The 16,439-nt window shown below is 36.0% G+C and overlaps 1 protein-coding gene across 11 annotated transcripts in view; it reads right to left on the minus strand.

The window, feature by feature from the left end:
- Window positions 1-16,439, minus strand: part of SOX6 (SRY-box transcription factor 6) — a 622,190-nt gene that overhangs the window by 102,246 nt on the left and 503,505 nt on the right. For 8 of the 11 annotated variants that reach the window (XM_073216253.1, XM_073216252.1, XM_073216251.1 and 5 more), the window contains 2 exons: window positions 11,964-12,043; window positions 10,380-10,502 (listed from right to left, as the gene is read on the minus strand). In XM_073216253.1, coding sequence (XP_073072354.1) covers window positions 10,380-10,502; window positions 11,964-12,043 — 203 coding nt within the window. The remainder of the gene's footprint in view (window positions 1-10,379; window positions 10,503-11,963; window positions 12,044-16,439) is intronic. The other 3 variants (XM_073216255.1, XM_037026993.2, XM_037026992.2) reach the window with 1 other exon arrangement.

Genomic DNA, 16,439 nt, shown 5'->3' on the forward strand with positions numbered 1-16,439 from the left:
ACTCTTCTATTGTCCCAGGATTCCTGAGAAGAAAGCAGCCAAGCGATAATTCAACATTATTGCTGCTTCAATGCACTAATCGCTTAAAGAGCAGCAAAGACTTTGCTCTCTGCGCCACAGCTCCCGCGGCCTCCTGGCCTGAGGCAGACGTCCCGACCCAGCAACGTCCAGATGTCAAGAGGAATCCCCAGCTCCTGATGCAGCAGGCGCTCCATTCCAGTATGGTCAAACAGCTGCTTCATCTGCTGGCATGCAACCTGCTGAACACACTCGGAGGGCAGCATGGGCTGGGGATGGGTGAGGACACACTCCCCAGTTACTCCAGGAGACTCACCCAAACTTTGAAATTATAAGACAGCCCTAGAAACTCCAAAAAGAACAGAACTCTGGCTCCAAGCAAAAACATTCTAAGCATTTTCCTCAAAAGAAAGCTACAGAATAAGATAAGACAGAGTTCATGATAGTTCTTATTCTCATTCAATTCTGTTAGCCTTGAATTTTCTTCTGGACAGTTAACTGAAAATTTGGAAGATGCATGAAGTCTTTGGGATCCTGAGAATGTCATTCTGACTTTGAAATTTTTCCCTTTTATAATTTAATTATTTTTAATTCACTTGAACATTACAATAAGAGGGGAATATGTTATGTAGGAAAGCTTCTAAAAGTGACCATGCTCCCAAAATACCAGCAGAGTTCAAAGCAAAGAATCCTGGTTGAGAGTTATATTTTAAAATGCATTTCAACCATCTGTTATGATCCTATTTTGTTTAACAGATGAATAATTCGGTACAAATCACTTAACTCATCTGAGGCTCACTTTACTCCTCTAAAATACGTGGGTAATATTAAAACACATTTATTAAAAAACCTAAGTAAAAACTGTAAAAGACTATGCAATATATATTACATATGTATGTACATGTATACATGTATATATGTGCATACATATATATGATATTTATACTATTTTTGTATCAGTTTTGTTTTCAGAAAGAAATTCACACTTTCTTTGCAATATCCAATTCACATACCAAATATAGGTTCTTTCCACCCATCCTATGGGATCTCAATAAATAGCATCCTATAAAAACTAATGAACAGCTCCCAGGTCCTCACCAAATTTCACATTTACTTCATTCTGAAACACATACATATATACTATTACAGTCAGAAATAATATTCCTTTACTGAAAGCCAGAGTATATGGCATGCTTAATACAATTGAAAAGATGAGCCTGAGGAGAATTGTGACTATTCTAGTCAGAAGTGACTGGCGAGAATAAAAGTCTTAGTTTTAAAGATCAAAGTGAAGCAAAAACCTGAGGAAAAACAACCAAACAGGACTCCATTTTAAAAAGTACACCCACCCAGGTTTAGGTGGACAGGTAGGTGGGTGGGTAATTCTGTTAAGATGACTAAGATTTGTAATCTCAGCTCTTTATTATATACTTTGTTACCTATTTTCTCTTTCTCCCACTGACAAGTGAACTCCATGAGTGCAAGCACTTTGTTTTATTCATTGATACATACCCCACCTCTAAAACAGGTTTTCTCAAATTCAACACTACTGACATTTTAGACTGGGTAGTTCCTTGCTGTGGGGGACCGTCCTGTGAACTGCAGGGTCTTCAGCAGCAACCCTGCCCTCCACCCACTAGATGCCAGTAGTATCTCCACCCCCACCCTAAGTCATAATAACCAAAACTATCCGGACATTGTCAACTGAACCCTGGGGGGCAACATTGCATCTGGTTGAGAACCACTGGTCTAAAATAGTATGTGTCACTTAAAAGACACTGAATAAGTGTTGAATAATTGAATGATTAAACTTGTTATATCATTGTAATAGTCATATTTAAAGCTAACAAGTGTAGTTTCAAGTAATGAGAATTTTAAAAGAAATTTACTTTACATGAATAAGTGAATTAGAGTGAAAGCTTGCTAAATATCCCAAACTGAATTTTCCAGATTAAAAGCAACTTTATTTCAAACTGGCTTCAAACAAGCACTGTATATTTGCATTTTTTAGGGTTTGAGATAGGCAACACATGGATACATTTCCGGCAATAAAATTTTTAGAGCTATCAATCATTTACTTATTTTTGTTTTAGTTGATACTGCTCAAGGTCAACAACATTAGGGAAAGCACTGACAAGGTCCCATTAGATCATGGTCTAGGTTAATTTATAAATATTATGACATCAAAATTTGGCTTCAGGTAATACAGCTGGTGCTATAAGAGAAACACATAGGAAGAAATGAAGTCAACACAGTTTACTAGAAATTAGGGATTCTCATTTAAGTCTTTGCTTCACCAAGGGACCAAAAGGGTAGAGGATTTGGGAAAAATTTATTTGGTTCTACCTAGCCTCCAATTTTTAGTCTATTAAAAGGAAATGCAAATACTTAACTAAACCCACATTAAATTATTATAAATATGAAGGACTTAGTGTTTCTAAAACTGGAAAAAAAAGAATGTTAAATTAATTCCTCTTTATTGGCTCAAAATGATCTAGTGATGTCATCACTTGTAAGGGAGGAATGAAAGAATGAAACAATGATTTTTTTTTTATCCACACAGCAAACAGCACCGAGTACACAGTAGATGTTTTACTGCTTGTTTATTTACATTTAATTAAGAAAAGAATCCATTATTAGTGCCATTTAGGCTTGGAAGACATATAAGAATATCTAGTTATTATCCTAATCCTAATAATATAGGACAGTCAAAATAAAACAAGATTGTTCAAATCAGTACAGAGAACTTAAATTATTAACAATTTTCCCTGAATTCACAGTTCGGATGGATTTTCACAATATGCAAACCTGCAGATATGAACTTTTCTATGAATAAAGCAGAAAGGAAGAATTGGCAGAGTGATAACAACTCATGCTAGATCTACTGGTCAGAAGTTCTAGTCCTCCACTGGGGCAAGTCTATGAGGAAAATCCATCCAACTGTAACTTCTCAATCTCTTTTAAAAGTATCATTAAAAATACTTTTGGATTGTAAAATCAATACTGTTAAAGTATCCGTACTACCCAAACTGATTTACAAATTTGATGTAATCCCTATTAAAATCCCAACAGCATTTTTTACAGAAACAGAAAAAACAGTCTTAAAATGTATATGCAACCACAAAGGACCTTGAATCACCAAAGCAATCTTGATCAAGAAGAACGAAGCTGGAAGCATCAAACTTCCTGATTTCAAAATATACTACAAAACTATAGTAATCAAGAGTATAATAGTGACACAAAACAGAGATATGAATCAATGGAACATAATAAAGAAACCAGAAATTAGCCCACGTATATACAGTTAAATGATCTTTGACAAAGGTAACACCTAGTGGGGAAAGGATAGTCTGTTCAATAAATGGCAATGGGAAAACTGAACATGCACATGCAAAATAATGAAATTGGATCTTTGTTGTAAACCATACAAAAATTAACTTGAAATGAATTAAATGTAAGCCCTAAAACTTCTGAGTATATATCCAAAGGACTTGAAAGCAAGATCTGAAAGAGGTATCTTCACTTCCATTTTCACTGCAGCATTATTCACAATAGGCAAGGCATGGAAGCAACCTAAATGTCCACTGATGGATGAACGGGTAAAGCAAATGTGCTATACACATAAAGTGAAATAGTATTCAGCCTTAAAAAAGGAGGAAATCCTGCCATTTGTGACAATGTAGATGAACTTGGAGGACATGTTGCTAAGTGAAATAAGCCAGACACAGAAAAACAAATACTATATGATAATGCTTATATGAGGAATCTAAAATGGTTGAACTCAAGGAAGCAGAAAGTAGAATGGTGATTGCCAGAGGTTGGGGGAGGGAAAACAGAAGGTATTAATCAAAGGACACAGTTTCAGTTATGCAAAATGAATAAGCCCTAGCTATCTGTTGTGTAACATAAAGTCTATAATGAATAATACTGTGCTGTATACTTGAAAATTTACTAAGTGGGTAGATCTTATGTTAAATGCTCTTGTGCAAAATAATAATAGTAAGGGTGGGAGGAAAATTTTGGAAGTAAAGGAAATGGTTATAGCATAGATTGTGGTATGGTATCACATACATATACTTATCTCCAAACTTGTCAAGTTGTATGTATTAAATATGTGCAAACATTAAATATGACATTGTATGTCAATCATACCACAATAAAGTGTTTTTTTGAATCTGTTTTTGTCCTGCTCAGTCTATTCTGTTACTTGACATGTCAAAATATTTCATCAAATCTTTTTATGATTTAAATTTCCTAAATATTGCATATCCTGAGTTAGTTTGTGGTTAGAAACTGGAGTGAAGCATTTTCTAAAACACTAGAATGTTTTGCTTTTAAACCTTTCAATGTATCCTTAATCACATGACCTCTCTGAATTCCAAGGTAGCTCATTATAACAAATATGCGTACAGATATGTGATACAGGATACAATCCAAACAATACCTCAAAATTCCAGGTTGGTAAAAACAGCAATAGAAATACCTGTCACTACTTTACAAACCAATGCACTTCCCAAGCAGTCTATTTAAACACAAGTATTCACACACTGGAAGCTCCCTGTTGAGTGGATTAATTAGGGAGGCTGGAGCTAAATGAATGTTGGTGGAAATCTTACATTAAAGAAGAGAGAGAACTGCACTGGTTTTGTAATTTCAAGGTCCTGGGTTCCTACCAAACTATCTCTGTGAGTACAGCTGAACATCGCAACAATCAAATAACTTAAACACAGTGATTAACAGGGCTTATGCAAAAGGAGCCACACTCTCAATGTTCAGGTATTACTTTAAAACCAACTGAAAATGCAATTTCTAAAAGAAAATCCAGTTCACCCAATTTTTTAGTGTGTGGGTAGGTATAAACTTATTCTGCTTCACTGAATACAATGACAAGTTGGATTTCCAGACACTAAGAAATGTCTTCATATTTTGCATCCTTCTCTGATCTGCCTACATTTATTTAGTCTGTATCAGGATTCACTTGGTACCTGCCATTACTCTTAAGCCTACAGAGAAACGGAAAGTTGTTTATATGAAATAATGCCTCCTCAAAACACAGCACATGACCAAACATATAAAAAAACAAAGCGGTTTGGGTCTCAGATGGCCACCAAAGACGAAATTCATTACTACACTCATTCTACAAAATACTGTGCCAAGTAATATTGAAGATTCAACAGCAAACAAAAGACAAAAATCCCTAAGTTCAGTGACTTGCATTTCCATAGATTAGAACCACCCTTCAGAAGCACTTCAGATAGCAAAGCTAGAGTAGAATTCACTGTTTATTGGGATGTTGAAAAGTTTTTCCTATTCTATGATGATTTTCTGTGGAAATATAATACATGCCTTGCTGTACTATTACTATTCAGGACAAAACTGAGAATAAATATCATCCCCTTTTTACAATGAACAAACCGAAAAAAGAAGGCAATTTGAGAGCAGTAGAGGACAACATAACACGTAAGTAATAGCAGAAACTCTAGTTCAAGATTCTGATTCCAAAGTGGAGCTCATCCATTAGGCTACAGCTCATCTAATCCCAGCTGTCACAGTTTTCCCCAGTTCCATCACATTTTTAAAGTCAAGCAGGTGAGGGAAGGCTGATTAAGAGGAAAGGAAGCATTTCCCATCAAAGCACAACCCCATGGTTGAGGGGTTGACAATACCCTCAAAACAAGCTTTGAATCAGTGCATTCCTTTTTCTCCATTGGGTAGCCAGTAATAGTTCACTCTAATAAACTCTTTACTCAACTTTCTATTGGAAATCACAATCTCCCAAGCCCACCGAGCAAAGCTGACTCACTCCCTCATCCCTCCGCGGAACTGAGACATGTTTACAATTACACACAAGAAGACAGTTATGAGTCGGAGAAGAACATCTAAACACAATGCCATGGAGATTCAGGCAGGGACTGAAATAGAAATAGAGCATCTCAATGTTGATGGGCACTTCTTCACTTTCCATTTGTAGCATTAAAATTGACAATATCATTTAAATAAAATATGTGTTTGTATTCACTTTTGCAAAAACTTCAATTGTTCTCCACTTCTGCAAACCTGGCAAGACTCTTTTAACAGCTTCATTTATGAGTAACTTATGGGTCATAGGTTTTCCTAGTGTTTTAAGGCTCTAATTATACTTCTTTCCTCAAATCTCCCTTAACCTACATATAACACCCATCAAATAAAAGCAAAAAATGTATTTATATTGATATTTTTATATTTTCTTATTTAATTCCTTTCTTTTGGGCTATTACCCATACTATCATTAGAAGAACTTGTCTGTTAAAATATGTTCCCACTAAAGCTTGGTAGCCTTTGAATGCTTGATAAAAATCATCCTCTGAAGCTAATGAAGACAGAAACTCTGCCTGTAACAATATTAAGTTTGTTTTCTCTGGTGATTCAGAGAAGTGAGCAATCTGTCAGTAATACATTGAGTGAAATTACTTGTCTTGTAGGAATAACTGCTGACAGTCACTTTATCTCAGGGCTGACCCAAACATCTCCCTGCTGACAAACAAATTACTATGTCTAACTTTGAAAACGTAACTAGCTTGTTTTTAATTCTGATTAGTCTTTCAGAATCCCTTCTACATGCATCCAGTCCCATCCTTCATTGTATTAAAAAAAAAAAGCAACAAAAAGGGCTTTGGGGGGACAGGTTTAAATTAATGAGTAAGAAAAAAAGTAAGGAAAGAAAAACCCTATCATTTGGAGCTAAGAAAAAGAACTGTTTTGCTTCTTCCCAAGACTGTTATGCAGATAAAACTGGCAAGAGTGTCTACCCAACATTAAGACTGGCAGTGCCGTCACTGACTGACTGGGTGAGTGAACACATCACTGAGACAGTATTGTAGGAATTAATTTTCTTCAATAAAGTGATTTTTAAGGCTCATATATTTCACAATCTAAACATATGTCACTGTTTCATAAACAAAATAAATGGATTAAGATAATACATTACCAATATGCTGACATGTGGAGATATTTTAATTAGAAATTCTTAAGCTGTGTGGTATTTAACTGCTGTATTTGCTAAGGAGAAGCATGCATCATTTAATAAGAAGCCATGAGACAGGTGTACCACTTTGCATGATATGGCACCAGATTGTATTCAATATAAACTACAACTATGAGGCAACATTATTCCCAATTAAAAGCAAAACAAAACAAAATTACTTAAAGGATCTATCATATGGAAAGTAACCATATAAAATGAATTAATACACTGAAATCACATTTTCATTTAAAAGAAAAGTTATTCAGAGCTTAGTTTCTGAGACAGTTTTTCAGAAACAATCTAACATCTTAGCTATTTAAAGGCCATGTTTACATGACTGCCTCATTATACTGGTCCCCCCGCCTTAACATTCTTCTTGACTTACTTGAAGGACCAATGCTAACATAGCTGAGGAAAGCAAATGGCAACTGGTCCTGAAATTTATACGGGTAGAGAATTGGAATAAGTAGCAATATAATATATTGTTTACTGTAGCAAGTGCCCTCTGTTCTCGAAAGGGCAAAAGCACTGTAACCTAAGAGTTACAGTTTCTGATTGTTCCCAGGGTTAAATACATTATCAAAATTAATGGTTCAAGCCCCTCAACCTTCAGATATATGAGTATTCACGCCTCCATCTGCTGAACTGTTCAACTAAAAATAGCATTCTTTGGCCTTCTCTCTCCTAATATTGTGCCCCTGAGGCAGAGAAAGCCATGGCTTGGATCAGCACAGAGTACCAAAAAAAGTAGGAAATCTTCCTGCATCTTTCTTTTTTTAAATAAAGAACTGGAATATAGTAATATAAGGAGATCTTTCCACTTCAAATATCTTTGCTTTACTTCATAACAAAATTTCAGGCTTCCAGGGTATAACTATAAATGCTGTTAAGATTTATCCAGGCTCATTAATGTTAGAAGTGACTACCTTTGAAGGACAAATTCACTGTAACTTCAGGTAGAGAGGAGCAGTTCTGGGCAAAGCAGCAGGATGTGTGTGGAGGCGGTGGGGTAGGGTGGTGGTATGGATCTTTCCTACATAAGCATTTCTGCTTAGAAAAGAAGCAGTTAACACAATTGCAATGATTCTGTAGTATCAACATTTTGTCATGATCATGACTGTTGACAGAGCTGTGACATTTCAGCTTGTCAATGGAGGGGAGAAAACCCTAGCTAGAAGAGAAAGCAGACTTTAAAATCAATAAAGCAAAATATTATTCAATTTTCTATTTTGCTCACAATTTAAAATGTTAGTATCTGTAGCAACTTATATATGGGTGTCTGCTGTGCTTTAAATGGACATCCCAATAAACACATTATACTCATACCAGGGAAGTTTGAGAAATCTGCCTTTCAAACAAGGCCAATCTTTTCTAATTGATGTGCCAAACAAGCAAACAGAGTAAAGGTTTCTCAACATGCAGAAGAACAGTACAAAAAATGGAAGCAAGAAAACAGAATGAGGATAGACAAAAACCCAGGGAACTCTCAAACCAGCCCAAACTTAAACTGCAAAGCTAAGGGGACTGGGTCCTCACATTAGTGGGCTCTCTAGCCTAATTAAAGTGACAGACATGTGGCTTATGCTGTGTTTGCAGATCAGCAATGTATGGCACCACACAGATCTGGCACTCACATATATGAGATCATGGTTTCCAGAAACCCAACAGAAACAAGATTTCACAGCATCAGAGATCAGTGATGGTGGTAGAGAGAAAAGGTAAAATAAGTAAAAAATTAATAAAAGAAGAGAATGGGTAGAAAACTGGCTAGGGGAAGGTTGGTAAGACAGAGCTCAATGTTACAAGAGAAAATTAAAGTCAAAGAGGAGAGGAAGCCCTGAATTTGAGCCAAGGCCACCTGCTTTCACATTCTCCCAAGCACTTAAAACTTTAACAAACAATCTGTCCTGAGCATAAGCTTGGTAAGTGTCATCACACAGAAAGGCTGTTCTTACTGTCCAGTTATGTCTCTGTTGAGCAATCCTAAGCATGGGAAGTTTGCAGAATGTCCAGAAATATGGCACCTCCCCTACAGCCAAAAGAAAACCTCAGAAAAGGAATCCCTTCCAGCTGCAAAGAAGACAGCAGACACTCTGACAGTATAAGCCTGGTCATGTCTGGGTGGAAACCCCCTGTCTACCTCTTATGTCAAAGTAAAAGGGAAAGAGGAAGGCAGGCAACAAGCTCTGGAACTCTTCCTTAGGCTACTTCCAAAGTGGCTTTTGATCTTGTCCTCCTCTTTCTTCTTAGGAGTGGTCTTCCTCTTTCATTTTCCAAAAATGCAGATTTAAAAGCAGCAGACAAGATAATGTCAGAGAGACACTTTATTGATTACATAGTATTTGATATGCATAGGCTGACAGAGTCAGTAGGATCTGAATGCACAACTTTCCAAGATGTAATTCCTTTCTTTTTTCTTTGAGTTGAATTTTCTACTCTAGGTTAGAATATAAACTTTAGTATAAGATCTAACCCAGATAGTTAAAGTGTATTTCAGTCTGAGGTAACTTGCCTCCATTTTTTTGTGATTCAACAGATAGCTGTCAACTCTTTAGTAGCTGATCATGCCAGAGAGGGACTCCAATAATATAGAAGAGGAATTAAGTGTGAAATTGGAAAGAGGACTGATTCTCTGTAGCAGAAAAGAGCTTGGTTTTCAAAAGAGCCATATAAGCCATCTTTTCCTAACTAGTAAGAATATCCCACAAAAACTACAAAGATCTTTATTGTAAGTTAAATATAAAAGGAATATTGTAGAAGTTTATGGAGCAAATAGCAACCACTCAGCCTAGGCACCCATCCCTACTTAGCCTGAGAAAACTAAATTAGAAAACTTGAATTGGGTGGAGTTAGAAATCTGGGGTAATCCTGACTCTAGGAATATTTTGTAGCATGGGTAAATAACTTGACTTCTCTGAACCTCCACTGTTGTCTATACAAGCAGAATTACATATTATCAACTCTACAGGGTTATTATATGGTTAAATGAGATTTTTAAAAAATGTTTGTGTTTTTAAATTTTTTAAAAACTTTTTTAAAATGCATTTTTATAGTGTTTAAAAACATTATACATAAAGAAAAAGAGTTAGTGAAATAAAGATGATTTTGAAGATACTCTTAATGTTAAGAATCTGCCTAAATATATAGCAATGAACAACCTACTTGAAGGCATTCGTTTTGGATTTGCCTTTTTCTCTGAAAGAAAAGGAGAAAAATGAGCCTCCTTAGGAATGAGAAAAAGGGAAAGATCACATTTTAGTGTTTAGCTTGAGTGTTCCCCACTTTTTAAAACAGCGTTGTAAGGTGACTGAACAATCTGGCCCCCCACCCAGTGAAGCACCAGTGAAAGCATTCATACCTCAATCTGTTTGTGGTTGTAAGAGTGGCCACCGCCATGCTCAAAGGTGTCCAAACTCCTGCCAAAACGGCCACTGAGGCCCTTTAGCCTTGGGTTAATTTGTGGGTGGGAGACATGACCCTTCTGTTTAGTAGCATATTCAGAAACAAAACAAAACAAAAGACAAAACACACTGTCAGAACTCATGAAACAGAACATGTATTTCTAAATCCAGGGTATCAACCACACCAAAGAATAGAAAGCAGCAGGTTTAGGACCCAGATACTCTCTTTCATAGAAACTTGGCTACAGGACCAAACAGTGGTATTGGTTTCTTATTTCTGTCTCTGACTCAAGAAGAAACTCCATAGCATAGCTATGGGAAAAGGAGAAATATATTAGGTTACTATGAGTGAGGTTTCTTTTTACATTTTTACAAACTGCATTAAGTTCCAGTGTTAGCAGTGGGGAAAGGGAAGGTTTGAGAGAGGTAGGGTTGCTCCTCCTGTCAGGCAAAATTTCTATCTCTGCTAAGCAGTCCCTAATGGGCAACATTTTCAAGGTTTTCTGGATGAGACTTATCACAAAAACTCAAAGTATTGCAGAAATTCCCTATTTGCAGACCCAATTGAAAATGCTAAAAATGAGGTTTGTGGCAAAATATTTGCATATTTTTAATGCTCAGGTGTATAGGGAATAGCAAAGTCATATAGAAGAAATAAAAATACCTAGCCAAATGTTATTCTATAAATTATTTGAGAAAACTCAAAAGTAATCACAATAATAAAAAACTATTTATACACTGTCCCTTGTATTGAAATTCAAGTGGTTGATTATCATATATTTTCTAAATGCCCAAACACTGAAGGTTGAATTATTTTAATGATGTTATTCTTTGTTTTTGTTAAAATATATTTCATATTAAAAAGTCAGTTCCCATTGAAATGGCAGTGCTAGCAGGGTGTAAAGATCACGTATTCCTACTGTAAAACCCTCACTTTACTGTGAAGAAGGTAGTGTGCAGATGATCCTTATTCAGCTTCCAACCCTTTCTGCCCTAGGTTAGTTTTACGGGTGAAGAACACTAATCCAGAACTCAGCCAGACACAATGCCAAGACTTTTGACCCAGCATGAAGATGACGATGAAGGTACACATATTTAGGGGCCATTTGTTTACATTTTGCCAAATAGTTAAAGTAATTTGGTGATGACAACTCCCTATTCTATGAGCTGCGAGAAGGAAAATGCCTAACATTGTTTTCTGCTTCTTTTCTTTTGTATAAAAGATAATCTGGACAGAAACAGAGATGTGGATGGAAAATTGATAAGGAAATGCTAATATAGCCAATAACAGCTAGCCATAAAAAATGTAAAACCATTAACTCAACTGGTAGAGAGTATAGTGTAAATTTTTCCTTTAAAGATATTGGAATTGTCAGTTTTCTCTTCTTTTTGCAGTATGGTAAGTAGATAAGGTGTTAATCCTTCTAGGCTATACTTAAAAAATTATTGAACATTCAGGCCATTATTTAGCATACAGCTGGTTAGCAGTTTTCCACTAAAATATTGGCTCATATCCCACATTTTTTTCGTCTGGCACTTACCTGGAGCTGTAAAGGGCTGAGTCCAGAAGTAGCAGCAGCTGCCATTGTTGATGAAATGAACTGTACCGGGTAGTTATCACCTGTCGGAAAGAACAATGCATACAGGTTTAGACAATGCACAGGGAATCACATCAGACAAGTATAAACATGGTCCTTGGATTGCCTGAGCTTTACAACATTGCTCTAAGCCCAAACATCTGCAGAAACAAAAGGCTTAGTTGGGCACAGACTTGCAGTGCTGCCTTGCAACTTTTTGTTAACAGATAGCTGGTAGGCAAACTGGCAAAACATGAATGTGATGTTAAAAAAATTAAATGTGCAATTCAAGCATGTTCACTCCATTACAAATCTTGTAATACATCATTTTTTTAAGAGTAAAAAAATACCTTAAAGCCAGGCTGACACTCAGTTCACTAAGAAAGCATTAAGGCTTTTATATTAGAACAACAAGAAGTTTTGGATTGGTAGGCAAGACAGAGTATGAGAGTCCAAAAAAGATTATGAGCTATTAACTGTCCATAACTCTAAAGGTTATTTTATAAAAAATAAGGGAAAAAATTTTTTAAATGCAACCTTTTCATTTGATAGGGGTGAGAGGGAAGTTAATCTTAACTGCCAACATTCTGTGAAATGCCTGGTATCTCAACAAGATTCGAAATAGTATTTTTCTGGCTTGACTTCTGGTGGATCCTAATAGAGAATCAAGTACACTAGGCACTTATCACTTATTCCTTGATGCAATTCGATTAAATTACCTCAATTTTACATGGGATATCTGCACTGAAAGACTGGTAGAGATTGAGCCTGGCTCAACAGAGATCACTGCTACATTTTAATATGTTCTGACTCCAGGCCACTCCTAAACAGGGGGACGGAAGAATCGTTTGTGACCTAAGAGCACAGGCTGTGTGCGGTGACCTGAAGAAACAAGAGGAAGTGATGAGGAATGTATTGTGACAGGGGTTACTGGAACCAAAATTAATACTTGTAGATAAATTACACAATATCAGTGATTTAATGGAATATCACTTTGGCTTCAGCTACTTATTTAAAGTCAGCGTTACGTACTATCTCTAGGCTATATTTTAATAGGCTGTTCCTCCACACATTTTTGACATTTATAATAATCAGGCTGTTTTGCATGAACTTTTCCACACTGAAAGCTGGATGTAATAATGAAGAGACAGTGTAGAAAGAATCACAGTAATAAAGGTAGTCAACTGAAAAGCAATAAAACCTCCTTCTTTTCTGCACGGACAGTGCAATGTGGAGCCTTCCTAGGGCCTCTGGTTCCTTGGAACTCATCCTGCTTACCACATGACGTGCCACTCAGCTGGCCCAATGTAAATGTTAAGTTGCTTTCACTTTTAACAAATTGTTAGCTTCTAATCTACCCAGTCTCTGGGCATCATATCCATAATACCTCATCAGACCATTGAGCACAGTGTGCGCTTGTACACAGTCCAGTAACAATTGGCTTCTGATTGCATATGGAGCGCTGCTACAATGCATCCACTAACACTATATTGTGTTGGTCTCCTATGGAGTAATGTTCAAAATATCTGATCTTGTTTTTCCCCTTCCATGAGGTTGATTTTGGTTTGCAGTGCTACATGAGCTTTTTTAAAAAGATAACTAGGCCAAATTATTTTTTATAGTGAATGACTGTCGCTTTATGCTTAAATAATTCAACTGATCTTCTTGATATTTAAACTAAATTATCTGCAGAAAGAATATCCTAATCTAAGTCAAATAGTGCTTCTTTGGTTGATATCTTATCAGGTTAAAAAAAATCACAAAACGATGTTGAATTAATGATGCTTCAAAAATAGGGGAAAAAATCACCATTCCAACCATCAACATGGACTGCCTCCCGGAACATTTTAGAGCTCTTTCTTTAACTATCATGCATTATTCATGCTAACTCTAAACCACAAACCCCCCTCCCTGTAAGTTTAATACCAGTTGCTTTATTTGTACTAAAACATTTTTCATGTCAAACATATTTTTAAAAATCCAACTCTAAAAGAATTCCCCAGGGCACTCCTTTTTTCATAGCTGTCATGCTTCTATGCTACGAAATAGCTGATTTTTTTAATATAGTTTTTGGCTTGCCAGTTAATTTATTACTATCTCTACCACACCCTGTAGTACTCTCCAACTCACCTGGTGGCTACAAACAGCTTTCTTTCCACTGCTGACAAGCATATTTTTAAAACATTCTTAACCTTTCTGCTAGTTTGAATCTGTATATCTGAATGTAATCTTTGCAAAGCTATTTCTCTAAGATATATCATTGCATCAATACTAAAAGTAAAAAAGAAAACATTAGAGCAACTGAGTATATGACAGAGAATGATTAAAAGAGAGAGAAAAAGGAAAAGACAGGAGCGGGCGAAGATAAGGGTGAAGAAGGGGGTGTGTTAAAAATAGGAGAGAAAAAAGTAAGAGGGAGAGGATTGAGGGTATTGTGAGGTTTGATTTTTTTAATAACAAAGTTAATAAATATGTCCATTCCCCTCCCCCTCTTTAACTTTCTCTGTGTTAGAATCATCAAGAAAAAGTTCTCAGTGGCTGACTTGGCAAGGAATCAGTCAACATGTTGTAGCAATTTTTTTCAAATTTGTCTCTGGATTTGAAATGCTTTGCGTGAGGACCTATTCTTTTCAAATTTGTACAAAGGAAGGTGAAGCCTGTTGGAACAGGTTGTCTTAAGGCACTATTGCAATCTGACCCTTGCTACCTGTAGCATAAGAAGACAATCTCCAAAAACCCATTTGGGAAATAATGCCCAATCTGCTAATCTTTCCAGCCTTCCAGATTTTCCAACTGACTGTTTTTATCTGAAGATTACAGAACAAGTATGAAAAAGGATTTAAACCTATGGAAAATTCGCCTGACATTAGCTTCACTTGTCACAATAGGCAACATTCCTTTGGAATCAAAGCAGCTCCACAGGCAAGAGTCCCCGAATGAAAGACAGTATGTTTCTTAATTTTCCAGGAAACTGGAATGAAGCCAAAACTTTAAGACTTACACACAGGAGAATTGGGAGGTTCTACTATGAACGTAGGACCCATTAGTCTACCTTCTGCAAATATACTCCTAGTTTGTACAATTCAGATATAAATTCCAGTTTTATTAAAGAGTCAAAGATCTCATGGGAAAATTCTTTTGATTTACTTTGATTCTTTAGAAGGACAAAGGACTAGGATGATTGTAGTCATTTGATATATTTAACTTCAGATATTAATCTATTGAGGAAATAATTTAGAGAGGTTAAGAAGAGTAGAGTAGAAAAATACATTAAAGTAGGAGACAGGTTTAAAAAAAATTCTTCAGTAACTGGCTCAAAGTCTCATATCTCATTTTCCATCTTCCAAAACAGTAATACAATATACTACATATCCCAATCTCACAGATTATTGTGCAGCATCATCACAAGATGATTGTAAATTGTTTGAGTTGCCAAACAACTTATTGATAGACTCCACTTCTATGAGCTACTGTCATTCTTGCACAATATACAAATATTTCAGTCACAACCACCAATATAAACTTGGACACGCCACTTTGCATCTTGCCTGGCTGTATGTATTCAGAATAGCAAAATATTACAACTCCTGCATATTCTGAAAGGATGCCATAATCAATCTGAATTTATCTTTGGGAGACACCACACTGCAGCAAAAGGGTGGTAGGTAATGGGGTGACACATTTAGAAACTTAAAAATAAAACAAAATATTTAATCTGTGTTGAGGACAGCTGGACAAAATGTGCCACCTTATTTCTGATTTATTTTAGTATTCTTACGCTAAATTACTCTACCTTTATTCATCAAAAAATAGACCAATGATGAGTAGAGACTTGATCCCAGGACTTCTTCTAAGAGCATTTGCACTGTTCTTCAGACCTTTAAAGAAGCTAAGAATCAAGCTTAGCTTGATTTCGTCACTTCTTTTCTTAATGTCTTTACTTATTTCATAGATGTACCAGGTCTTTGGCTGATCATGTGAAAAATGGAATTTGTCACAGTAGAAATTAAATAAGTGAGTATGAATGAACTGGTATAAATCTACTCCCATTATAAGAAATTAACTTGAAACAACAACTCAGGGTTCATGCCTTAATGATAGTTCATCAATGATATAGCTTCTATATCTGAAGGAGGGCACAGTTAAAATAATATCAGTCTCCATAAAACTGGGTTAGTTTTCATGGGTGAATATATTTTCTTCTTGGACCTCAACACTCTTATTTAAAAATGAGTGTACTACTTGGAAGAACCTAAGAATTATTTGATTTCAAGTAGATATATTTAATTAATCAAGTATTCCAGCAATAGTGATTACATACCTCTGCTTTAAAGATTCTGGAAGAGGTGGAAATGACCAGTTTTACAAGATGTCATTTGGATAAACCCATACATATAAGTCACATTTTTCCACAGCAAAAATGCCCTATACTTTTCTCAG

Source organism: Manis javanica, chromosome 11 (genome assembly GCF_040802235.1).
Source record: "Manis javanica isolate MJ-LG chromosome 11, MJ_LKY, whole genome shotgun sequence".
NCBI lineage: Eukaryota > Metazoa > Chordata > Mammalia > Pholidota > Manidae > Manis > Manis javanica.